At 33.1% G+C, this 25,412-nt stretch overlaps 3 protein-coding genes across 6 annotated transcripts; 1 reads left to right on the top strand and 2 right to left on the bottom strand.

Moving 5' to 3' along the window:
• Window positions 1-1,056: 1,056 nt before the first annotated feature.
• Window positions 1,057-5,135, bottom strand: LOC111025934 (uncharacterized). 3 transcript variants are annotated; one of them, XM_088125763.1, is made up of 7 exons: window positions 4,950-5,135; window positions 4,512-4,815; window positions 3,247-3,446; window positions 2,286-2,426; window positions 2,075-2,155; window positions 1,657-1,784; window positions 1,057-1,272 (listed from the first exon to the last, which is right to left on the bottom strand). In XM_088125763.1, the coding sequence occupies exons 1-7, from the start codon at window positions 4,950-4,952 to the stop codon at window positions 1,239-1,241; spliced, it is 891 nt and encodes a 296-aa protein (XP_087981889.1). In that variant the 5' UTR covers window positions 4,953-5,135; the 3' UTR covers window positions 1,057-1,238. The 3 variants fall into 3 exon arrangements, with proteins under 3 accessions (XP_087981889.1, XP_087981890.1, XP_022159550.1); XM_088125764.1 differs by having other exon boundaries at window positions 4,512-4,780; window positions 4,950-5,132; XM_022303858.2 differs by having other exon boundaries at window positions 4,512-5,134.
• Window positions 5,136-10,506: 5,371 nt separating this feature from the next.
• Window positions 10,507-17,478, top strand: CHIP (carboxyl terminus of HSC70-interacting protein). Its single transcript, XM_022303771.2, has 8 exons — window positions 10,507-10,870; window positions 11,028-11,095; window positions 11,236-11,299; window positions 11,891-11,962; window positions 16,178-16,311; window positions 16,549-16,702; window positions 16,800-16,910; window positions 17,000-17,478. The coding sequence occupies exons 1-8, from the start codon at window positions 10,754-10,756 to the stop codon at window positions 17,123-17,125; spliced, it is 846 nt and encodes a 281-aa protein (XP_022159463.1). The 5' UTR covers window positions 10,507-10,753; the 3' UTR covers window positions 17,126-17,478.
• A 4,024-nt stretch (window positions 17,479-21,502) lies between these two features.
• PUB9 (plant U-box 9) lies at window positions 21,503-24,101 on the bottom strand. 2 transcript variants are annotated; one of them, XM_088125872.1, is made up of 3 exons: window positions 23,533-23,674; window positions 23,309-23,406; window positions 21,503-22,801 (listed from the first exon to the last, which is right to left on the bottom strand). In XM_088125872.1, the coding sequence occupies exon 3, from the start codon at window positions 22,685-22,687 to the stop codon at window positions 21,716-21,718; it is 972 nt and encodes a 323-aa protein (XP_087981998.1). In that variant the 5' UTR covers window positions 22,688-22,801; window positions 23,309-23,406; window positions 23,533-23,674; the 3' UTR covers window positions 21,503-21,715. The 2 variants fall into 2 exon arrangements, with proteins under 2 accessions (XP_087981998.1, XP_022159455.1); XM_022303763.2 differs by lacking the exon at window positions 23,309-23,406 and having other exon boundaries at window positions 23,533-24,101.
• Window positions 24,102-25,412: the final 1,311 nt, after the last annotated feature.

The following is a 25,412-nucleotide window of genomic DNA, read 5'->3' as shown; positions in this document are numbered from 1 at the left end:
TTATTTAATACCTTCTTCCACGTGGCGCTTCCCTACTGCACCCTTTCACGTGGGATTATGGCGACACGCTTGAGAGGTTAGGTTACGACACGTGGGATCTGCATGAAGGAGTGCCGGAATGACACGTAGGGAATTTTGAGCGGGAAAACAGCTGTCTGACAGGCTGGCGAGGCCTGACACGTGGTGGGGAGATCTTGCCATCCCCACAAATCTCTGCGGTCTTTTGCCGCGCGACCAGGCGACCGACGGCGGGGGGACACGTGTTCGTCAGTCTTGATGTGGGGCCGGCTTCGGGGACCAGGAAGACGACACGTGGAGAAATTACAGCTAAGGCGTAAACTTTTTTGAAGGGATGCATTTTTGCATGGCGACGTCACGCGGCGACGTTGTCGGACACGTGGGTTGAGTTGTTTGGATAAGACGGTAAGTACGGCAATGAATAATTCTGTGGGCCCCGTAGAATAATCTCATTTGTACCTTTTCCGTGCCACGTGTCGCCATATGAAACTTACCGAATCAACGGTGCTGGAGTTGCCACGTCAATATTATCCATCGGCCATATGGTTGAAATTCAAACATCTAATCTCAATTGCTCAAGTTATAATATTTTTAGTTTTAGACCTTACCTAAAAACTTAATTGTCTCGTTTAGTTAAAATTAAAATTACGAAAACTAAAATAGTCTCTTCCGAAAAACTTGGAACCGTAAAAATATAAAGACAAAAAAAATAAACATACTCAAAAACTAAACATGATTTAAACTTTATCTTCTAAAATTTTATTGAAATCTTTATATGTTTAAATATTACTTAAATTCATGACCTTTTATCCATTTTCTAATTTAGAAGTTTAATATTAGTTTTTTTTAAAAAATTTAAATAAACCCTTTATTAATAAAATAACTAAACTGCCTCGTAAGTGTCTTTGAACTAGTGTTGACTTTAAAATCTTAATATTAGTTATCAAAATTTCATTCGATTTCATCTTTTACAAAGTTTATCTTCAATGACTTATCATTACACGTAGGTGAGATTTGAAACAAATGTCAATGAGGAAGTAATAGAGATGACGAAGAAAAGGATAGATTAATGAAGTTTAACAAGATACCAAGAATGTAGCTACAAAAGAAAACTTTGCACCACAAGGAAAATCCAGAATCAAAATTCATACCTTTCATATAGTATGTCAAATTTGGAACATCCAAGACCATTTCTATATTTTCTAGAGAAAAATGAGATTCTAAATAGGCATCCTCAATTTTCCTTGCATGAAACTGCAATTCAAAATCATAAAATAGAATTACAAAACAGATTTAATTTGAGAGATTGATGATTTTGAAAATGTTAAAATACTATTTTCATCCCCGTTACTTTCAGTTTTACTTTAGTTTGGTCTCGGTACTTTTAACATTTTGATTCAGTTTAATCCATGCACTTCCAAAATGTTCATTTTGATAACTTTTCAAAAGTAAAAGATCAAAACGAACATTTCAAAAATACAGAAGCTAAAATAAACCAAAATGTTCTCAAAAGTACAGAGACCAAAATGACATTTTGAAACTAAAATGAACTAAAGTAAAGAGATCAAAATAGTATTTTTAACCTTTTACAAATTTGAATGAAGTTGGGAAGAAGCAAATGGTAAGAATTTGTTTTACCTCTTTATGTAATAGTAACAAAAATCGGCCAAGATGAAGGTTTGAATCATTTCTGCTATGAAAGCTGTCATGAACCAAAAATAACCATTGCCAACCAATAACAAATATCGCCCACGAGTCTCGAAAACCTAAACATCAATCGAAATAATGATACACTTGTGAATAATATTTTAGTTTTTGTTTTGAAATTAGGTAAAAGTACGAGAGTGTATTATTAGAGAAATTGTGAGCAAACGAATATAATTTTCAAAACTAAAATTCTAAAAACAAAATAGTTATCGAAAGCAAAGTTAAGTTATGGAAAAATCCAGCAGAAATACAAAACAAAACATTAACAAAAGGAATGTCATTAAAAAAGAACTAAAAACAAAATTAGCTATTGAATTCCATCCGAAAAAGGTGATTGGGATTTACAAACCTGAATGACCCAATGAGCAAAAGCTAGGAATCTTGAAATCCCCAAAGCAAACACATAATGAGCAGTGAAAGGTTCTATCATCTGCCAAAACAGAAGAATATATATATATATGATCAATAAACCAACAAGTTTTGATGAATCTCAAATCATAGAAAAGAAAGCAAAAGAAAAAGAAAAAGATTGAGGGGAGGAGAAGAGAATATGGAAAAACCTTGGCATTCTGCATCATTAGAAGTTGAGGCAACACTGAAAAAGATTCTACATATACACCAAATGCCCACAACACACGAACCAAATGATTGTGGTGTGCGTGGGGAAATATCACCATAGAAAGCACCATGGAAGGAACAACCTATATATTTGGAACAATCACACAATAAATCCTTAAGTGTAGGAGCAAATTTAATCTTTCCCGTCTATTTTCAATCCCCTTCCACCAATAAATCCAAGAGCTTAAATTGATGGATTACGAAAAATTTAATTCTTTATCAATGGTTTAAGACTCTCCCCTCACTTGTGATTAGAAAATTTGTACAAGCTAATAAGTCCTACAAAGACCATTTGATATCGCCAAAGGCTGTTGATCAACCCGTTGTGTTGTAATGTCCAATGGTTGGGGAACCCGACGACATTCTAAACAAAGAGTGACTTATTATGTCACAAAATTCCCATGTTCCCTTTTTTTATGAGACTAACCGTAATGAGACTGTTACAAATAAGTTGAAGTTGTTTTTTAATTTGTCTAGTTGCTTCACGTTCGATAGTAGTGGCCTACAAGGTTTGACAAGACCCTACTACATTTAGTTGTCAAGAAAACTCGTAGGATATTAAATCCTAGGTAGGTGGCTATTATGGTTTGAACTAATTCCCTCTGAGCATTTTTCTTTTACATTGGCCTTTATTGATCACTAGGCCAACCAATGATATTTTTTTTTTAACTAAAAAAACTACTTCTTTAAAGTCTATGGACCAATATTTGAAAGGTTAATGACCAAAATGAAATGGTCTTAAAAGCTCAAAGACGAGATTTAAACCGTTTGTTTATTGTTTCATCCTTAATGTGATACTACAATACATGGCCATGCCACCCTAGCTTATTCTTGTCAAGTAACGATAGATTCAGAGAGAGAACAAAGAAATGCAATTAGAAAGAAGAGAAATGGACGAGTTACCACATAATACAAATGGAAGTTGTCGAAGGCTTTGGCATAGGTATTCTTCAACTTGTAGCGAATCATGTAGATAACCCATATGGTGGAGACGAGGGTAATGAAGTCCAAAATTGTGTAAATGTCAATATCCATGATTGTCCCACACACCAATCTTACTCCAAGGAATAAAGCTGTGAGTTCTTGAGATTTTGATGACAGACCTGATTTCATTACCAATAACACCCACGTAAGAAACAAATACAGTGCATAACATGAATCAAAATTCTGATTTTAGTTTAGAAATTTAGCTTAGAATTCAAAAATATTTTTAATGAGATGAAAAATCCAACAAAGCAATGGTGAGTAAACAAGTTTAAAGAAAAAAAAATCCATAAAACAAGGCCTAAAACGTTGGAGAAAAAAATTAGGTTAAAAAATAAATTCAATTTAGTCCCTGAATTTTATTTTGTAACAATTTACTCTATGTACTTTCAAATTGGTAACATTTTACTGTTTTAGTTCGTAAAAATTTAGTATGTAATAATTTAGCTCCTATAGTTTAAAGTTTGTAACAATTAAGTTTCTTCGATGAAATTGTTTGCTAAGTTTCTTATATATTTATATTAATAAATAAATGAGAGACCAAATGTGATTATAAAAATAGATATTTTTCACAATAGAACTAAATTATTACAAATTTAAAAGTATATGACTAAATTCTTACGTACTAAATTGTTATCCAACAATTTAAAAGTAGAATAACTAAATCTTTATAAATTAAATTTTAAGACTAAATTGTTAGTTTAACCAAAATGAGATTAAATATACTTTTTAACCAAATATTTATTGGTTTTATCAAATTTCATGAAACATGGATATAGTGAATGAGTGGAGTAATTTTCAGATGCATTGGTTTCTCAATTGATTAATGACGTTTTTAAATTCTAATTTCTAATATTTTTTTTGCGTTTTGTCTGAATGCATTTCTTGAAAATATCATGAAGCTTCTTTCCTAACAAAACTTGAATATGTAAAATTAGAGTTATGATTCACCATATTGAATCATAAACAGTGAGTAAAGAAAAATAACATAAACAAATATTATTATTATTATTATTTATTATATTATAAAAGCTAAATAATCATGAAAAAAATAATAAAGTAAAAAATCAGTTGAAAAATTAGTACCAATTTTTGGCGGCATTTTCAGAGAGGGAAAAGAAATTAAAAAATATTGACCCCAAAATTTAAATAAATAATAAAACGCAGAGAGAGAGAGGACTCGCCGGAGCAGGTTTTATGAGTGGTGAGCTTGTAAGCAAGGACAAGGAGACCGGCGGCGTGGCTGGATTCACCGGCGATGAAGACATAGTTATGATTCTTAACAGTGAGCTTCAGAATCACGAGCGCAAACATCGCTGCGGCCGCCGCAAGAGCTATCTTCGCCGCCGTGGATCGTCTCCTGAGCCACTCGACCGCCGCCTTGTTCATCCTTCTCCTAATCGACCGCTTCTTCGATCCATCGCCGTCGCTCGAGATCGGAGCCCTAGCGGAGCTGAAATTGACCGGATACGAACGTAACGCATCCATCTACAGAGCGATTGAGAAATTGAGAGAGAGAGAGAGAGAGAGAGAGGCGTTTTCGAGAGGGAAATTTGGGGGAAAATGGGGGACGACTGGTGAAGGGAATCTAAACATTTTTGTGAAGGCATTGAAACGGTTACCATTTATGGAGAGGATATTTAAGGAGGCCGAATCAATGAATTGTAAAATCCAGACCTCTCCGAGATTTTGATTTTCTCCTCCGATTTGACCCCATTCACTGCTCTGCTCGCCGGAGTTTCGAATCGCCTTCCGCCGCTTCCCAGTTTCCCTCTTTTGAAATATAAACAAATATTCAAACATTTTATTGCATTTTCTGGTTTATTTTAATTGTTGCATTTTTTTAAATGTGTACCGAAATTATTGCATTTTGTTGTCAAATTTTATTTTCAAATGTTAATTTATTTTTTTCGCCCATCTACTCTCATACTTTTAAATTTATAAAAATTTAATCTTTTTTTAGTGCAATAAATATAAGGACGAAGGATTGAACTTTCGACTCTTAAAAAGTTAGCAAAATGTCTTAACTTCTAAACTATATTTATTTTGACTGTAACAATTTTTTTCTTTTTTCAAAATGACTATAACAATTTAGTTATTGTAGTTTAAAGTTTTTAATGATTTAGTTTATATGGTCAAAAATGTCATTAAAGTTTAATAGAGTTTCTTGTATACGTAGATTGGTAAATAACTTATGAAGAACTAAATATTTATAATAAATTATAAATACTAAATCGTTATATAATAAACCTTGATACTTAATTTTGACATACGGACTAAATTGTTACTAATTTTAAATTATAAAGACTAAATTATTACGTACAATTTCAACTGTTACAAATTAAAATCGAGAGTCTTCAATCTTTGTTTTAATTAAAATTTAGAACCAAATATGTTTTTTTTAAATTCTCTTAAATATCCCCTTTTTGAGACAGACATTTAAAAAATAGCCGTGTGATATATTTTAATTTTTATCATATTCTGTATTTTTATATGTCAGTTTTATCCTTCTGCATATCTCTCTCTCTCTTTTAGAAATTATCCTTCTCCATATCATTTAATGGGATTTTTTAAATAACGTTTTTATTTAAACTTATTTTTAAAATAATGCTGCATTTAATAAAATTACATAGAAAATGCTTATTTTAAAATTAATTTCGAAAATAATATTTTTGAATTTAGTCTCCCACTTGGTTCGTGTCTGCCACTTTTAGTGAAGAGACGACCATAAAGAAAGCGCCAAATCAAGACATGGTCGATCATGTATTGGAATGCATCTTGAGGTCGTTTCTTCACCGGACGGTCTGGATTTTTAAGGAAATAATAAATATTATTGTACATTATATATCAAAAAGTAGAATTTTGCTCGCTATACCAATTAGTGGCCAGTGGACAAAAGTACAGATTTCATCTTTCACTTCTTGAGTTTGAATTTCAGATAATGCCGGTTCATTTCTTTTACTATTAATTAATCAACTTTTCATTATTATTATTTTTATGTTAATGCATTTCCAAAAAAAATATAATTTTTAATAAATTGCATATGCATTTCTTTTTTCTTTTTACCATTAATCTAACTCTTTACTCATTATTATTTTTTCATTAATTATTATTATATCTTTATATTTTATATATTATTTATATAATTTTTAATAAACCGTGTATAAAAATATATGTATATATACATATATAATTATTATAGTTTTTAGTGGATTTGTAATCACGTGAATTATTATATATAATCTTATATACAAAAATTCTCGTGGAGCCTTAATTGATACGTTTCTCATTTTTTATTACGTTTATAATAAAAAAAGTTGATAATTAATAGTAAAAAAAGTTGATAATTAATAGTAAAAAAAAAAGCTTGCATTTTCTAGAGTTCGAACCCATGGAGTGAAGTAAGAAAATTATACTTTCGTCCACTGCGCCACCATTTGCTATAGTAAACGAAAATCTACTTTTTAATATATAATGTATAATAATATTTATTATTTCCTTAAGAATCCAAGTCATCCCGTGAAGAAAGAATCTCGAGATGCATTCCAATACATGGTCGTCAAGAGACAACCATGTCTTGATTTTTTAAAAAAATCAGATGTGGCGCCAATAAAGCGTTACGTCTTTATGGTCGTCTCTGACGACCAACTACTACAAGTGGCATGGTCGTCTCTTGAGGGGACGATCAAGTGTGGGACTAAATTCAAAAACATTATTTTTGTAATTAGTTTCAAAAGCATTTTTTATGTAATTTTATTTAATGCAGCATTATTTTAAAAATAAGGTTAAATAAAAACATTATTTAAAAAAATCCTCATTTAATGACATTAAATATTAATTATTATTTTAAAGCGAAAATTTTGATGGTTTCAAATATGGTATTAATCATGAATTATACTTTGAATCCTCAATTTGTTATATATTTTAATTAACTCTTATGGTATTTTTTTTAATTTAATAATTTGTTATTGTTATTTAACTATATTCCTAATTTTTTTTTCCTAAAAAAACTATATTCCTAATTTCCATTAATGCTTTAAATTGTTTCCCTAACCATCATTTTTCATAATTGTTTTTTTTCATATTTACTATACATCATCTTCAATATCGCATATTGTTTTTTTCTTTTCCTTTTAAAGAATTTCGCACAATATTAATATATAATATATACAATACAATGTTTTTCTTTTATTTTTGTTAGTTTTGAATGATATATATTGAGATTGAGAAATATAGAAATATAAACAATATACAATTTTTTAAAGTTTTTTATAAACGTTTGATAATGAATAATTTATTCATATACGTGATACCTTTTCGTTACCTTAAGAAAGTTAATTTTTACTGTTTAATATACAAAATAATTAATTTTTTTTCAAACAAATCATTAAGTCACTATGTAAATTCTACCTAATATACTTTATTTATATTTGACATATTGTTAATAAATTTTATGTTTATAAAATTATTGTTGGTGCTTAAAGTATATAGCGTTTATGTAGTGAATAAAAAGACGTTGACATGTGTTAAATGTACTTTACTTATGTTTATATCATTGTTGTAGGTGCTTCCCATCAATATGTAGTAAATATCTTTAATCAGAAAGCATTTAGTACAAATGCGGGATACATTTTCACAACTCAATCATGTAGGATGGAATTATCAAAGATTTGACATTTTTGAACTTAGTTTATAACTCACTATAGGCTCAAGAAATAGATAGGAGATATGTACGAACGAGATATACAACAAGAAGAAGAGAGATTGAATAGAGGAACTCTCGAACATTTGGTGATCCCAAGTTATATATAGTATATTGTTTTTGGGTTTATATGTTTTTTGATCGATCCGTTCCATCTTTGTTTATTGATATTTGACATATTTTTCAAATTGGGTATTTAAAAAAAATTGATAAATTTTAGTTAAATTAGAAGTTCAATGCACATCTATGAAAGTTAAAAAATTAAACTTGTTATTTGTATTCTTCTGACTGCACCTATTAACTTTTATCTTCAATTTAACAAGTTTGGAGTGATGATTCAACTTCAATTTAAAAAATTAAATATTTGATATATACACTCAATAAAAAAAATTCTTTAATATATTAAAGTACCTTTTACATGACACTTAGAATTTGTTCGAGAATAATTTTAGAACGAGTGATTTTAACCAAAAAGATATTTAATGATAATTGATTTTGTAAAAGTTATTTTTATATCATTATTTTAACACTTGGTTACACATTATTTCAAGTGTTTTCTATATAATTTAAAGTGATTTTGAAGGATTAATGACACGACCCGTCTAAAAACATCTACTAGTCCTAGAACGAGTCGCGCCAACCACAGGCCCTAATTAACTATAGAATCCATGGTCAACTTCTTCTTCTTAACTCTGACCTAATCTTTGGTTAACAAGCTGAATTGATGTATAATAAAATAATAAACTTTATTGAATAACTATTCTTATATCCATTCTAAACATTCTTTTCCAACAAAGGGTGCTAATAAAACTTTTTACAAACAACCGACAGCTACATACAGAATGTCATGCAACTCTTGAACTATTCTTGGTGGCAAAAGCTTATCTAATTTCTCTTTGAAACCCAGAAACTGCATGGGGCAAACAAATGATAAAGAGTGAGTTGAGATGGTCAGTGAGTGGTTACTCTATTAAACGTTTTGAATATTATCCTTCTTTTGTAAGTGGTTTATTTTAGAGATGTTTTTAGATATGTATTACTATAGAATTTCAAGAAAATATATATTAGGTATGTTTTAGGGTCTATGCTGATGATGAAATAAAATGTGTTTGTTTGATAATTTAGAACTGCTTTATGATTTTAGAGAAATGTTATTTAGAAAGAGATTTCATAAAATGATTTTATAATTTTATGAAATGTTGTTAGAAAGAAAGATTTTAGAAGTGATTTGAGAATAGTTTTCAAACCTTATTGTCATGTGACACCGAACTAGAAAGGAGGGGTACATAAATGAACTAATACTACATCCGAATGAGAGAGATCCTGAGACTATGGAAGAATGGTTAGAAAAGGCTTAAAAGAATTGATATTCATGACCTTTACTAACAATGTGCACTTTCATTTTCCATGACTTAATTATAAGAACTCAAAAGTTAAGTATGCTTGACCAAACATGTGTCGAATCCTGGGCATAAGGTGGTACAATTAATATTTGAAGTTAAAAAAGATAATTTGATAAAAGTTTTAGAGGAAAACAAAAATCTTAGAGAAATAGCTTTAGAGAGCAAGGGACGAAAATTTTAGATATATAAATAAACTAAGATGATAACTAAAAATGTAGAGATATTACTAAAATTTTAGAAAAAAAAAATAGAGAATAAACAAAGTTAAAGATGAACAAAGTTATAGAGGGACAACAATTTTAGAAATATGAAAAATAAGGTGAAACAAAAAGATAAATTTGAAATTTGAGATTTAAAATAATAACCATTTAAAATTAATTTTCTATTTATTTTTTTTTTTTTGACAAAAAATCACTTGATATGACTTCGTGAGTGATTGACCGAATTAAAAGTGATCTTGGATATTTATAAAATCATTCAATAATCATTGTCGAACATGCTATTTGTAGTGATTTCGACATTAAAGATAATTACAGTCAATCACTCCCAAATATATATATTTATATAATTTCAATTTTTTAAATTCATTCCCAATATTTTAAAGAAATGATTGAAGTTTGATTTATTCCATTATTTTAAGATTATCTACGTTATAACGAATCACATAAAAAAACCATTAAAATTTGAACTAAATTTTGAAATTGAAAAGTTAGTTCTACCCCGCGAGAACTTAAACTTTCCTATCAAATAAAGTCTTAGAATTAAAAACATACTTGAAATTACATCACACTTGATAACTCTTTATAGTTAAATGAATGTAGAGATAAGAAATCGAACTTTTGAACTGTACATATCACATGGTAAAATTTATAGTAAAACTAAAAGTTACTCTCTAACCCCAAAAAAAATATATTAAATTTGTGGGATTTGCATTTTTTTCCTTCGAGTTAAAAGAAAAAAAAAATGGTGTTTATTTAGATAGAAAATAAAAGAAAAAAGAAAAAGAGAGAGAGAGAGAAAAACAATGGGAAATTTCTGATTATCCGTACAAAAGATTTAAAGCAAGATGTAGACTTTGGCGTCAAACATCTTTTGCCTGAAATCGTCCCTCTTCTCTTCTCTCTGAAGCAAAAGAGATGGCTCTCTCCTTTGGCTTCTATTTTCTTCCGTTTTCCATAATCTGAACTTCCTCCATCATCTCCCTCATTCGCCCAATCAATCTTCATCAAATCCCACTTGTGCAAGAATCTCTCTTTTCTTTTCTGTTGCCTGACCCGTACAAAACCCACAAAGCTTTCATACAGAATCGCCGTAGATTGTGATGGGGCCGGGCGTGGCCTTGTCTGGCGCGGCAAAACAGGCCGAGCTTCTCAGAAAGGACGGCAACCACTACTTCCAGAAAGGTCGACTCGGAGCCGCCATCGAAGCCTATACCGAGGTCTCTCTCTCTCGCTGCGCGCGCCTGTTTTGGATTGTTGTTTGTGATTACTATTTGGGTTTCATTGGAATTAGCAGATTGAACAATTGATTGTGGGTTCTGTAGATTTTAATCGTCTTTATTGATTTTGGGGTACTTTTGTTGTTTGGCTTTGAAGGCAATTACGCTTTGCCCCAATGTTCCTGTGTATTTGACGAACCGTGCTTTGTGTCATCGCAAGCGGAAGTATGTACGGGCACCTATCCTTGTTCCTTTCAATTCTTTCTCTTAATCTATTTTCCCCCTTCCTGATTGAGGAGAAGAATGAAAACTTCTTCTTGTGGTAACTATACTTGGTTTACCTTTTTTTTTTTAAATGATATTAGTGATTGGAAGAAGGTGGAGGAGGATTGCCGGAGAGCTATTCAGCTTGATACCAATTCTGTCAAGGTATTATTGCTTCCTTGTATTCTAATGCTTTTATCAGTTTGGAAGCACGTCTTCTTACCTTTATAGAAAACATTAGCAGTCACTTTTACCATTTCCATTTACATATTCTAAATCATATTTAAGTGAACAGTGAACACAATAATGAAAATTTTATGCTGATTCCCACTCTTCATTCCTATCAGTTTCATATTGAATTTTTTTATAACCCTCTCCTTGTTGGATGGGCCAATTTAAATTTCCTTTACTTCTATTAAGTCTATAATATCTTTTGTGTCATAGATTCAGAATTTCTCATATGAGCATTTCTGTTTCAAAACTTTGCATTCCGCTCCACTATATTGCCTCTGTCTTGACATTCATATCCAGAAATTTTTTGGTGGTGAAGAAAATGTTGTGATATAGCTGCATAGCGCATGATTCAAATCCTGCTTCCTCCTCCCACCGCCCTACATATTTTCAATTTTCATGCATTTGTCTGATCTTGAAATGTTGATTAACGATAATCCTCCCTTCCTATTTATTTTTTATTTTTTATGGTTTCCCTCTTGATTTCCTTGTTTTTCATATTTGTTGGCAATTTTTTATTTGCAGGCACATTATATGTTAGGACTATCATTAATACAAAATGAAGAATATCCAGCAGGAATCAAGCATTTGGAGAAGGTAACTGTTGATTTATTTGTTATTATTATTTCTTGTCAAACTTTGCTTTTGGGATAAAAACAATTAATTTTATCATATAGATGAAACTGTGAAGAAGATTGGATTGTCTACTATGATATATGCATATTTTCAAGGGGAGAAAATAGGAGATAACTAGGGGTTAGTCTGGCAAGGAACCTGCGGGAGTCTCTTATATTTGTATGATGGTAGGTAGTTTCTATTCTCATTTTGCATGTATTTAGATATTTTGATAAGAATTGTGCTTTAAGTACTATGAAAATGAAATAAGAGCAATATAATTTTGAGTCTTCGAACGAGAAAATCACAGCATGATTTGAACACATCCATAGAAAAAAATGATCTTATGGTCCTTATGGTTAGAAAGGAACCATCGGGTTTTCAATGATAAAACCCTCTCTTTTGAAAACTTTCTTCATAAAGTTATTGTTCTAGCTTTGAGTTGGTGTAAATGTTTTTACCCCTTTTAACAATTACTCTCTAAATGATCTTATTACAAGTTGGAGAGCTTTCTTGTAATTACCTTAGTGGCCTTTTGTATATTTCATACCATCAATGAAATATTTGTTTCATACCAAAAGAAAAAAAAAAGAAAAAGAAGTGTTAGAAAGAAACGACACATGTGGAGGAAGAAATAACTGATAGGTTACCTTTTGAGAGGAATTTTCGAATTTTGATGGACAGAATGAGGACAGTGTTGTGAAGGTAAATTAATGGATAATACGTTGGATTATCAATAGGAACTACCTTTTTAAGTTCCCTTGCAGCTCTGAGTAAAGGTTGCCTAGGGAGGAGAAGAGTTTGTGTATTATATCTGATGAAAAGTTCATGGCTGCAACGTAGATTCTGAGAGCCTAAGTAAGAGAGTTGTTTATTTATTTATTTATTTTGATATCCGTGAGTGTCTGGGCCAGCTTACGTGCACCTCGACTAATCTCACGAGACAACCGTCTGACCTTACAACATTTGGTGCCGGGAAACACACAGGAATTATTAATTCCTAAGGTAGGTGGCCATCATGGGATTTGAACCCATTCCCTCTTAATTAACCTTAGTCCCTTTGGACCAATGATCCACCCATAATGGTTCGTAAGAGAGTTGTAGGTGATGAAGGTTCATGATTAAGAGAAGGAAGGGAAACAAGAGATTGCCGTGGAGGAGCAATCAACATGGCTATAGTTATATGGAAAAGGGTGGTCTTATGACTAACACGCAAAGGTGTGTAGTAGGTGGTGATGGTGACTGGAGCTTTGGCACAGGGGTTGTGTGTAACAAAGTAGTGTTTAAGCTATAAGACCCGACGATAGTGATAGTATTACCGTTGGGGAGTTATGTTGAGTATCCAAATGGCGGTCTATGTTGGGATCTACAACTGTTCGGGAAAACCTTACAAATTAAGTTTACGGTGGCTGAGTGGCAAATCATCGCATTCTCAAGTATATCTCCCTAATCTATTGGAAATTGATGATGTAACTCTTAAGTCTTAAGGGATGAGACAGAAGGTGTGTTAGTGAAAGTTAAACTCAGCTGGCTGCCAAGGTTACCACCTAACAGAAGCAAGGATCATGTAATAGGGCCCTGTCGTCACCCGTAGAGGTCCAAAAGGTTAGATAAAAGGGTGTGATCCAGAATCATCCACAAATGGTTGGTCAGGTGGTTAAGATGTCCAGAAGTTGGTCTTTAGATGGGGTTATGGTTCAAGTTTGTATCGGTCCAAACTTCTTTGACAGTACAACACACAGCTGACCTTACCATCCACAAATTATTGTGAGGATGGTTAACAGAGGTTTGGAAGCATATTTAAGATGTGCAATTACAAAACCAAGCGATGGGCTATGTGTTGGCCTGGACGTTTTTTTTTTCTTTTTGTTCATAAAATTCCTAAGACAAATATATTATAAACAAAAAGTCGAAACCGAAACAGCCCAAGGGAAAGGGGTAGAGATAACCCCCTCCGAGATACCACCAAGAAGAAGTGTGTTTTACAATCCTACAAAAAGAATCAAAAGTATGAATTTTATCTTCAAAAGTACACCGGTTCCTTTTTAACCAAACGTGCCAAAAATGGCTCTCGCAGCACAATTCTAGAGGAATCTAGCTTTTTTAGGAACAAACCAGCTAGCCAACCATTAATCTGGCTGGGGACCCAGTTTGAAATGCCAAAATTATCCAGCAAGAAAAACCAACCCTGGGCCGCAAAAGAACAATGTATGAAAAGGTGTGGTCTATGGCCTCACCATCCCTATTGCATAGACTGCAAACTGAGGGATAGACCCATTCTTACACTTCTTTTGGAGAGAATCTTGAGTATTTAGGCTCCTATAAGCCAAGGACCACAAGAATACCTCGACTTTCTTAGGAATTTTAAAATTCCAAATGGAAGCAAAGACTTCAAAGAAGGGGGAGCATGGGCACGTTTAGGATGGACAGTTTTACTACAACACCTCATCTCACACAGGCACCTGCTCTAGTCCTTTCAAGGTGCTCTAAGGATGAGGTTCTCCTCCCATTTCATGCTGCATAGCTGAAAGAATAGTAATAGAGGAAGTGATATCAGTTGGTTAGCTAAGAATTAAGGGGGAGAATGATAGGAATGATTCTTGGGTAATCAGGATTATTAATAGAATAGTAAGGGTATATTAATAATTAGTTAATGATTTGGTTAGTAGAGATTTATTATAAGAGTGAGGAGGAAAGGATGAAGGTAGGCAATTATTTAGTATGGTTTAGGCTTGAGTGATTTCAAAAGGGGAGGGTCCAAGTACCTTGAATTACTTGGGGATTATTGTAGTCCTTCTATCTTTCTTTCAATATATTTTAGCTGTTTGGTTTCTATCAGAGTACTAATATAAAAGCAGCTGCCATCTAGCTAGACATTACATTTTTATTGTCGAGAGAGTAGGAGTAGTGGGTCTCTTGAATATACTTTCATTTTTGTATTTGGATGTACTTTTTAGCTATAGGGATCCCTCCCCCCGACGTCTTTAGGTTGTTCCCTTTTGTTGTTTTTGATATGATCTTCACTGTTTCTCATTAAAAAAAATAATAATAATAAATAATTGGGTCGAAGTCATTATTTCGGAAATTTGGTTGGAGTGAAATCAACAGATTTTTTAAGATAACATTGTAGTTAAATCGATTGTTTTGAGTTGGCTAGATTATATGTTTCTCGATGGTGTTCATTATCGAAATTATGTGAAGAATTTTCCTTCATTTTCCCAATTTAGTTTGTATTTTTTTTCTTCTTCTTTTTACTCCTCTTTGGAGTTTGTTAAAATTTTTGTTTCTTTTCATTAATAGGACAAAATGTCTCGTTTCTTGTTAGAAAATAAAAAAAGATAGAAAGAAATTTTATAGATATTATAAATTATAAAAACCATGGCAGGTTATCAAAAACTTGTCTAATTGGCACACGGGTCAATTTAGCTGTCAAAGATGCTGAAGGGTGCACACATCAAGAGAGAGCCCCAAAAGAAAAGTTGTCAATAGATGTGTCAAAATACTTCTCTTAGCCGTCAAACGTTCTTTTCTTTATTTCTAGCCGTAGATTCCAAAGAAGGTCTAGTAAAAATTTAAGCCAGAGAATCTAGCAGTTGGGTGGAGACAACATAACAAAAGACAAGTTGCTGAAGGGTAGGAGACAACATAACAAAAGATTCGTTCGATTGGGGCAACGCAAAGGTCATTTAAACTATAGTTTCTGAAGGGTACATATAATGTATACATCAGGGAGAGAGCCACTCAGTCACAAAAGACAAGTTGTCGAGAAAAGAAGGCTCTAATAAGTTGAAGCTAGAGAATCTTATTTCCCCTGGACCCCTGGTGTACTACCATCATGTCTTGTCACTTTGTGTCCTATCACAAGCCAGAGGATCTTCTGTCTTAACCCTCTTGAGTCCTATCACTATCACTATTGCAATGAAATCAGAACGATTTTCAAAGAATTGAAGTTTAATGAAGTCCAATTAACTACTGCATTATTAGGAAATATAGCCAATCAATTTGGAAGATTGCAATTTCCCTAAGCATAACTTTTGTGGTGTTGACTTATTTCTTCAGGGAACGTTTTGGTCAAGCTAATTTCTTCAAGAATATAAGAATTCATCAATTTTGAATGCAACAATATTTTAGATCATTAGTATTTGTACTCGAGACATGTTTATATGAACATAAATTTAACTCGACCTTTTTTTTAAGGCTTTGGATCTTGGTAGGGGGGCAAACCCGAAGAGTTATATAGTAGAAGAGATATGGCAGGAGCTTGCAAAAGCAAAATACAGGGAGTGGGAACAAGCTTTCACCAAACGTTCATGGGAATTGCAAACCTTGAAGTAAGTATTTTCTGAGTTCAGGATTTTGGTTTCTAGAGTTGGATCTATGCCACTCTTGAAGTCAATAATCATATTCCACATTTCTGTAAAACTTGAAGTAAGTTTTTTCTGTTCCCCTCTGAAAAAGTCAATAATCATTATCATTGACTTCAAAAAGAAGATGGGATTTCTCTGTGGTTTTCTGGTATTATCTATTCTGTTTCCCTTCTTTGATTTTGATGAGTTTACTGTTCTCAGAGAAGCTTGTGAGGTAGCCCTTGAACAAAAGTATTTTCTTGACCATTCTGAACTAGAAGGGTTCATAGACGAAGCCGATATTGCTCATCGGAAACAGTTAAAGGCTGTAAGAAGTGTGTTCGAGAAAGTTGCAGATGCGGATGCGCCATCTGAGGTAAGCATGATGGTTGCTGCTATATTCAGTTTTTTCATTGTTGTCACATAACATTTTCCATTAAAATCCTGTGGAGGTACTCATTTGATATTTTCAGGTGCCTGATTATCTTTGTTGTAAAATCACGCTTGATATTCTTCGCGATCCTGTTATTACACCTAGCGGGGTTACATATGAGAGAGCGGTGATTCTTGACCATTTCCGGAAGGTGACATTACATCTTGCACCGGCATTTTCCCGCCTTGCCATCCTCCATGTCTCGTAGCTACAATCCTAACCCTTTTCTTCCTTTTCTAGGTGGGTAATTTCGATCCCATCACGCGTGAGCTACTCAGCGAGTCACAGCTAGTACCAAACTTAGCCATAAAGGAAGCAGTACAAGCATTTCTAGATAAACATGGATGGGCTTATAATACAGATTGAGGAAAGTTATCTTTATTTTATGGGGAACTCGATCAAGTTGATGGTTATGCCTGTCATTAGCTAATGGAAAACTTACCTCGTGCCTGTGTCGTTAATCCTCTGATCATCTCCTCGATTTCTTCTGTATTCATTGTCAATTCTGCTTTGTTGTATCATCTCATGCTTTCCATGACATTCTGAGGGTGTACCGTCAATTAAGTGTATGAGGTCCTGTCTTTTGATTTGCTCTTGTGCAGATTGTTGTTATGATCTGGTAATTTTCTTGTACAGTTCCTACTTAAAACCTTGAATATGGCTTAGTTGTTAGAAGGCTCTGTCCAGATGATTTCAATGGAAAGTCTCAACTTACATTACAGGACATTGTCTGCTCATATATTGGATATTATTTTTTGTCTACGTTTACTGAGTTATTTTAAATATAACAGGATAACGACGAGTTGTTGGTGTAGACTGGCTCAAAGTATTTTGAAGCATATTTTTCCATTTGTTCGATCCTGAATTTCCCTGCTTGAGACCGTCTTTTATTAGTGCCCATCATGAACCACCCTGGTTGGAGTCCTGGTCTACTCAATAGTGCTTCATATCCTCCTTGCTCTTTTGTCTAAGATTAGACTAAAGCTTTAGATTAGAGGCATGAGACGGCTAATACCCCGTACTCTGAGGAGCAAAAGGAGTAATCCGCGCAATTCCCTGTCATCGTTCGTGATCATGTTGGACGAAAGGTAGTTGTAGAGGAACGACGGTGAAATGGAGGCACTGCTAGAAGTGGATTTCATAAAGTTACAGAAGAATTGAATAAAGTTATAGAAGAATATTGAATTAAAAATGAGTGGATATTCAAAAAAAAAAATGCATAAAGCAGGCGGTTCTTCAAGTTCGTTATTAGTCGAGCTCAAGGGGCAGATTAAGCTACCACTTGGGGATTGGTTTAGAGGATGAAATTTATCATCCAATAAGCCTCTCCACGCTATTGGGCATTTAATATTTTAACAATCTCACTTACTAATACTCGAGACTGATTTGTAACTCAGATGAACTATGCTTAGATCATAAATTTAATCGATAATCGTAAAATGGAGAAGCGAAATGTCAAATTACTACTTGACCATAGTGAAGCATTAAAGTTAGAAAATTTAAATGATTGGTTGTTGTTGTGTAAGGTCCCAAAATTATTGGACTGCCAAAAACTTCCCTCACATCACTTCAGAATTGCCAGCACACCACATGATTTTTCATTCTCTACTACCTCACAGCCAGGTCAAAATATTAATAATAATAAAACAAAAACAAAAACAAACCCACAGTTTATTTTCCACAAAAAAAAAATCTACTTTTTTTTTCTGTGAAGGGCACAAAATTCCTTCTTGAATTATCCTTTTTCTTAATGTTGTGTACTGTTTTTGCCTCTTTTTTTTTTTTTTTCTCATGAGAGAAGGTCATCCAAATATAAGCAGTGATATTAAAAAAATTGATGTAACAGTTCAACTAAAACTTGTCCATATGAACAGACTGAACATATAAAATTGATTGAATTAAAAAAATAATTGTAGACAAGAAAAGCAAATAGGGACTTGTGTTGTATCTTATAGCACCAACCACACATTAACTAGACAAACAATTGTATGACAATGATTAAATTAAGGAAAAGGGAACCCATTTGAATTTTAGGGTTGTTTTTGGACCATTTTAAAGTAATCTCTTGAGAGATGATTCCAACTCAAACCATTTTAAGAAATATAATTTAGGATATTTTCTTTTTCCAAGCGTGTAAGCCAATTTACATACATATCAATCAATCTTATAAGTTTAAACAAATACGAGCCTGGTACGCAAAGAGTCTAATATACATCATTTAATTATGTTAGGACCATTAGATGCCTAATTCGTTTTCTCTTAGATTTTGTTTCCTGACGTCATCATTGGTATTTCCGTCGTCTAACAAAATGTTTTTACTATTGGTAGCGACCATAAATTTAAACTTATTATTTTCTCTTTACTAATCAGTGTCATTAGGTCAATCCATGGTGGTTGGTTTATGACACGTACTATGAAACATGAACACGAACGCAACAAGAAAACTTATGATTCCAATTAGACTGTTTAAACAAAAAAGAAAAAGAAAACAGAGAAACAGAAGAGAGGAGGGGGTGACCCCAATGTGATGGAGTAATATCAGCAAAACCCCATACTTTGCATTATATGCCACATGGTAGACCCTTCTCTTCTTTGGATTTCTTTCTTTTATTATCTCTCTCTCTCTCTCTCTCTCTTCAAAATTATTCCTAACCAAATTCTTAACCTTCACTAATCATATGTGTATATCTATAAATTGGTAACAATTTAACCAATTGTAATGATTTAGTTTCTGTCCGTGAAAAATTTTGTTAAGGTTGTTACATATCTAGATCGATAAATCGACGAAAAACCAAAATGTATTTATAAATCACAAAAACTAGATTATTATATAATAAAAATCAAAACTTAATTTTGATGAGATTTTTTATGGTAGGAATTAAATTATTAACAATTTGAAAGTACATCGACTAAATTGTTATTTTAGTGAAATGACATGTTTTATATATATATATATATATATATATAAAAAAAAAAATAATATCATGTCATTGTTTGCCCAAGTTACAAAATGGAAAATTGGAAGAAATTATTGAAAGTGAGCTAAACTTAAAATGATAGTTGAGCCAAATTGAGCATAACTCAACTGGTTACGGCCTCTATAACAAAAGGCTAGGAATTTGAATTCCTAACTCCATATATTGTATTAAAAAATGATAGTTGCAATTCAAGTTTTTTAAGTTTTACTTCATTATACTATCTTGTATCATAATTCACAGAGTTAAGATACCTATTCTGATCAAAGAATCATAAATTTAAATCAATCTCCACCCCAGTTGTACTAAAAAACAAAATCTGTTTGTTCTTTACTTGGACATCATATGGGTACTCTTGAATTTATTTCTAAATATTTTTAAAAGTTTCACTTTATCTTCCCATCTACTACCTTAATTTATTAATCTCTTGGCCCACACCTAAATGAGATTGATGTAATAGAAAACATGACTTGATAGAGTGGTGAATTGCTCAATAATTCTTGAACACCTAACAAGGACCAAAGGATTTAATTGGTTAAGCATAAGGATGAAAGTGACAAATATGGACAATATAGGAATGAAAGTATTTAATCTAAAAAAAATGTATGTGATACTTCCAAAAGTAATTGGAGAAGAAAAAGATAGTAAATTGGGTATTATTTTCTAAATAAAATAAGATGGAATGTTTCAAAGTCATGGCTAAAAAGAGTATCATCACTCATCACAATCTTAATTAGTTGAAAATTGAATATTTAAATGAAGACTATATACAAACAAATATCCAGCTAGCAGGGACAGGAGGGGACTTTTCACTCCCTTAAATACACAAAAAAGGGGACTGGAAACTGGAAAGCAGCCTGCTTTGATTTGATGTTACTAAAAAAGAAAACTATTGGGAACAAAAAATATTATCAATCTTAACATCTCCCAAGTATTTGATTGAACTAACCTGTAAACAGTCATAATAATTATCATTTTGACCTCCATTGCAGCAAGATCCACAAAAAAGTTGTAACAAGGACAAAACAAGATCATAGGAACTTGCAAGGGAAAAGGGGAAATCACCCTTCCTAATACAAATTATTCAAAAGGAGGAGTTTATACGTTACGAATAAGGGGAGGAGATTGGGATCGAAACTTACCGCTCGTGAGGGAAGATATTGACATTTGAGACTTGTTAACCAATGACGGATAGAAGCCAACTTGAGCGTAGCTCAATTGGTTAAGGCATCAGTCCCATGTGTTGTACCAATAACTGAATGGATAGAAACAGGTTAAGACATCACTCCCACGTGTTGTACCAATAACTGAACGGATAGAAAATGGGAAGGGGGAGTAGATGGAGTGACAAGGAATTTATAAAGCAATCCAAGAGATGATGGGGTAAGTCTAAGGTATAGCAGTGTCACACCATTATGGGTTAAAAAGAGAGAACATCTTTCACAAAAAGGTGGAAGGCATCCAATATTCCCTATTCCGTCCATCTTCAATGGACCACATAACTAGATATCACAGAAACCATTCAAACTGAGGGAGGCACATTACTTTTTCCTGTTACCATTCACTAACTCTGTTCTTGTCCAACGTTAGATCCAATTGGAACATTTGCAAGTGCAACAATCATGTCTCCTCTCACTTTTATTCCCTTCCCTCCAATCATATTTGCTCACTTCCTTTTGAACAGTTCTAAATTTGTCACTTCAGTTCAGTTCAATGAAACAGATAGAGTGGAAAACCAAACAATATCAAAAGAACAAGCAATAAAAACTTATCAACAGAACTCACTTCACATTTATTCACAGTGCTAACTGATGAACCTGGCAGTAGTGAAATCGAAATTAGACTCCACAGGAAAAGAGAATATACAGAAAAGATGATTGAAGATTTACCCAAACAGATGACTGAGTCTTATCGAAGACCAGAGTGCGGGATTTAGAGGCAGAATCTACAAATTTTTTTCATGACAACACCAAGAATTTCATCATGCAGTATGGGTCATATTAACTGCCCTGTTCAGTCTCTCAAGTATGCCACTGGCCTTTCTCTTGGCCCTTGAAGTCCCATTCTGAGCAAGTTCGGAGATAGTTCGATAGCTTTTCTCCTCCTCCCTTATGTCCTTCCACTTCGTGCGATCATATAAGCAGATAGCATGGATGATCACGATGCAATTCTCCTTGTTACGTGAACAAGGACTTTCTCTGATAATTCTGAGCAAGAAAGGAACAGCTCCAAGTTCTCCCATTTCTTCGATAGCTTTTGGATGGTTTGAAAGCATTGCAAGAATAGCCAACAATTCATCAACATGCATTTGCTTCATGATCTTTTTTAGAAGCACTCTAACTGCACCATCTCGCACAGCTCTTGCTTTGTTTTCATGAATTATACAAAGATTGAATATTGCTGAAGCAGCATCTTTGATAGCTAATGGATGTCCCTCATCTAAAAGGTCGATAAGCGGTTCCAAGGCACCAGATTTCCCGATAAGTGCTTTGTTTGAGTCGAGAGCAGACAAAGTAAAAAGGGCTGCAGCAGCATTGCTCCTCGTTTCCATGGTTCCCGATCTCAACGCCTCCATGAGAAGAGGTATTACCTTGGGAGTTTCAGCAACAAGCTTTTTGTTGTTGTCATGGATTGACAGATTCAGGAGGGTCGTAATCACATCTTCTTGCAGGTCGGTGTGAATACTGCTTTGTGAATTATCTCCACAAAGTGGACTAAGCAGCGAAGAGATCGCATCAAGGGACTCACCAAAAAGTGCTCGAAATGAGGGCATCCGCTTTGTCAACATGCGAAGCTCCTTTGCAGCTGCTTTCTGTTCAGATATTGTCATAGACATTTTCTCTATTAACGTAAGGAACTGATCCCTATCAGCCTCCGTTATCGTGTCGTCATCAAGATAATGAACACGATCTTGCAGCTCGATTCCCCGACTTTTACACCATTGAGAAATCATTTCACGAATCAAGTGATTGGGAGTGAGGTTAGTGTGTGAAAGAACTTGCTGAGTTCTGGGGCACGTCCGGTTTCCTGCTTTTAACCATTTGTGGATAAAGGGTCTGTCGTATGTCTGCAATAAGGTAAAAATAAAATGTAACAATTATAAAACTCAGAAACGACCATAATGCATGTCTTGAGGTAACAAAGGATTCATAATGGTATTAGTATCTAGTCCACCAAAATTATACATATAACAAATGATTATACAGATTTCCAGGAAAATCATCCATATTTATTCACAGTCAATATTCGTTACCTTGCATTCAATTCAAATACAACACGAAACACGAATACAGCAACTCGAAAATTAAATACAAAGATGCAATGTCAGTGATAATACAGTCACAAAACAGAAATCATCAAATTGGAAACCCAAATCCAAAAAGCACAGAAACCTGAAAATCCAATAGACTGTAAATATCGAATTCGAAAGTACTTTATTTTCGAAATAACCTCTTGTCCACCAAATAGAAGACGGTGTAATTTAAAGAAGAATAAAAGAAGAAGACACTCCGAAACAGCAGATTTACAGGACTATAAAATCAGAGACGAAGGAATGGTGAGAAGAAGAACACACTCAGGTTCTCAAATTATCGTTTCTCTATGCGCTTCGTGTTTTGATCCACAAACACAGGATTTCAACGCGAAGGGGGGAAACAAACAAAACCCCCCGAACTGAAACGCGAAACAAGAACACCGCAAACACATTAGTTTGTTTTTATAAGAAAAAACAAAAAGTAATCAAGAAACGCGCAAATTTCTTTCAACATAACCTAGAAAGCAGAGAGCCATGAAACAAACCTCGCCAGTAGATACAACAACAGGATCTCTCATGAGTTCTCTGGAGAGCGGACAGCGGAATTGATCAGGGCAGATGAGGTTCTCGTAAAGATTAGAAGAGCGCGATCTCTTCCGGAGTTTCAACTCCTTGAGGGCACATAGAATCTCTTTAGCGTGATCGATGGTGTCGGTGGAGTAATTGTCGTCGTCTATTATAGCCAGAATGAGTCTCTGTAACTCCTTCTTCAACTCCGTCGCCTTCCCCATGACCGTGGGATCAGAATCAAACACACCTGTTTTCGCCATCAAAGATCGGGGCGGATTTCGATCACTTGTTCAGCAGGAAGAGACTCGTAGAACGCTGCAGCCGACGATACCAATTGAAAACGAAACTTGCTAGTTTCATTTCTCAACTCACCCCCTTCTTGAATTTCCCTGTCTCTGTTTCTCACTCCGCCATTAAAGGCATTCAGAGCACCAATTTTCCTGTGCTTCCATTCTCAGGAATTCTATGAACTTAAAAACCGAGAATATCTACAGCTACCACATATACTCTCTCTCTCTCCTCTCGCTCTCTCTCTCTCCTCCCTAATTTCTCACGGCTTCTTTTAATCCAATTATCCTTTTTTTTTTCTTTTTTTCTTTTTCATTTTAATTTTCATTTTGGTCCTTTCAAACCTTTTAAATTATATTTTCATCCCCACCTTTTAAAATGTGAATATTTTAATCGTAGTTAAGATTTTTTTCCTTTTCTTTTCTAAATACTATTTTGTTTAACTTTTAATTTTACTTAACGTCTGTTTTTTTAGTACAACAAGTAGAAGTGAAGGATTTGAACTCATGGTAAGAGACAGATTGTCAGTTACCGTTGAACTCATGTTGGTTATTTTAATGTCTGTTTTAGTTTCTATTTTTTAAAAAATTATTATTTTGGTTCATTCATTTCTATTTTTATCTCATTCCTTTTATATCACAACTTTAGCATTACATTTAACTCACAAAAAATATTAAAATTGTAGTCACACATTTGTATTAGAGGGTTTCAATTGTGTATAAAATTTATGTTGAAATTTTGCAAAAAAGAGATGAAGATTATCAAATATAGAGACCAAAATGAACATTAGAGACTAAAATAAGTAAAACTTGGAAGCACAGAGACTAAAATAAACTAAATTTGAAAGTAAAGAGAATAAAATTGTATTTAAATTAAACCATTTTTTAACTTAACAACATGTGGGATGAAGATCCGAACGTGGCTAAATATATGTTGTTTACTAGTTAAGATATGTTTAAGTTCGCTGAGATAAGTACAATATTAGTTAACGGAATAACAATAAAAACAAAAATTATTATTTAAAAAAAAGTTCTTGATCGTAGATCTAATGAATAAGATACTTATTATCCTTCAAAAGAATGAAGGATCCGATTTCATTACACACAAAAAGAAAATTTTTTTTGAGATTAAAATAAATATTTTCAAAGTTTGTAAACTAAATTAAAAATATATTTTCAAAGCAGACCAACCAGAATAAATTTTTTTTTCTTTTCTATTTTGAGTTTGGGTAGAATTCCAACTTTATTTTCAACGCGTGATAGTAAAAATTAAAATAGGGTAAGAAATGTACCGTAGAATTTAGTTGGCTCATTAAATAAAGAATAAATCCCAATGTTTCTTTCTTTAATGAAAAAATAAATTAATTTCCATAATTTTTATACTAAGAATTTTCTGTGCATTTAATATACATTGAATTTTCTCAGTAATTAAGAGATGCTAGAATTTCACAACGCGTCAGGTCTATTTAATATCGAATTTTTGGGAATGCATTCGAAAGAAAAAGGGTTAAATTAAAACAAAAAATTGAATAAATTAACAAAGATTTAAATATGGTTTTGGTTGGCAA

The sequence above is a fragment of the Momordica charantia genome, assembly GCF_013281855.1.
Source record: "Momordica charantia cultivar OHB3-1 chromosome 6 unlocalized genomic scaffold, Mcharantia_2.0 BLBB01000006.1, whole genome shotgun sequence".
In the NCBI taxonomy this organism is placed as follows: Eukaryota; Viridiplantae; Streptophyta; class Magnoliopsida; order Cucurbitales; family Cucurbitaceae; genus Momordica; species Momordica charantia.
The sequence above is the reverse complement of the archived record's forward strand: the minus strand, read 5'-3'. Positions and strand labels throughout refer to the sequence as shown.

What these genes read in the sequence shown, in the direction of transcription:
- LOC111025934 (XM_088125763.1), bottom strand. An exon ending in ACTTCCATTTGTATTATGTG is followed by an intron (nt 2,427 to 3,246) that starts GTAACTCGTCCA and finishes CCAAATATATAG; the next exon opens with GTTGTTCCTTCCATGGTGCT. An exon ending in TAATGATGCAGAATGCCAAG is followed by an intron (nt 2,156 to 2,285) that starts GTTTTTCCATAT and finishes CTGTTTTGGCAG; the next exon opens with ATGATAGAACCTTTCACTGC.
- CHIP (XM_022303771.2), top strand. Translation starts at nt 10,754, where the DNA reads ATGGGGCCGGGCGTGGCCTTGTCTGGCGCGGCAAAACAGGCCGAGCTT. An exon ending in GAATCAAGCATTTGGAGAAG is followed by an intron (nt 11,963 to 16,177) that starts GTAACTGTTGAT and finishes CTTTTTTTTAAG; the next exon opens with GCTTTGGATCTTGGTAGGGG. An exon ending in TGGGAATTGCAAACCTTGAA is followed by an intron (nt 16,312 to 16,548) that starts GTAAGTATTTTC and finishes TACTGTTCTCAG; the next exon opens with AGAAGCTTGTGAGGTAGCCC.
- PUB9 (XM_022303763.2), bottom strand. Translation starts at nt 23,817, where the DNA reads ATGGCGAAAACAGGTGTGTTTGATTCTGATCCCACGGTCATGGGGAAG. An exon ending in TTGTTGTATCTACTGGCGAG is followed by an intron (nt 22,802 to 23,532) that starts GTTTGTTTCATG and finishes ACCTTATTGCAG; the next exon opens with ACATACGACAGACCCTTTAT.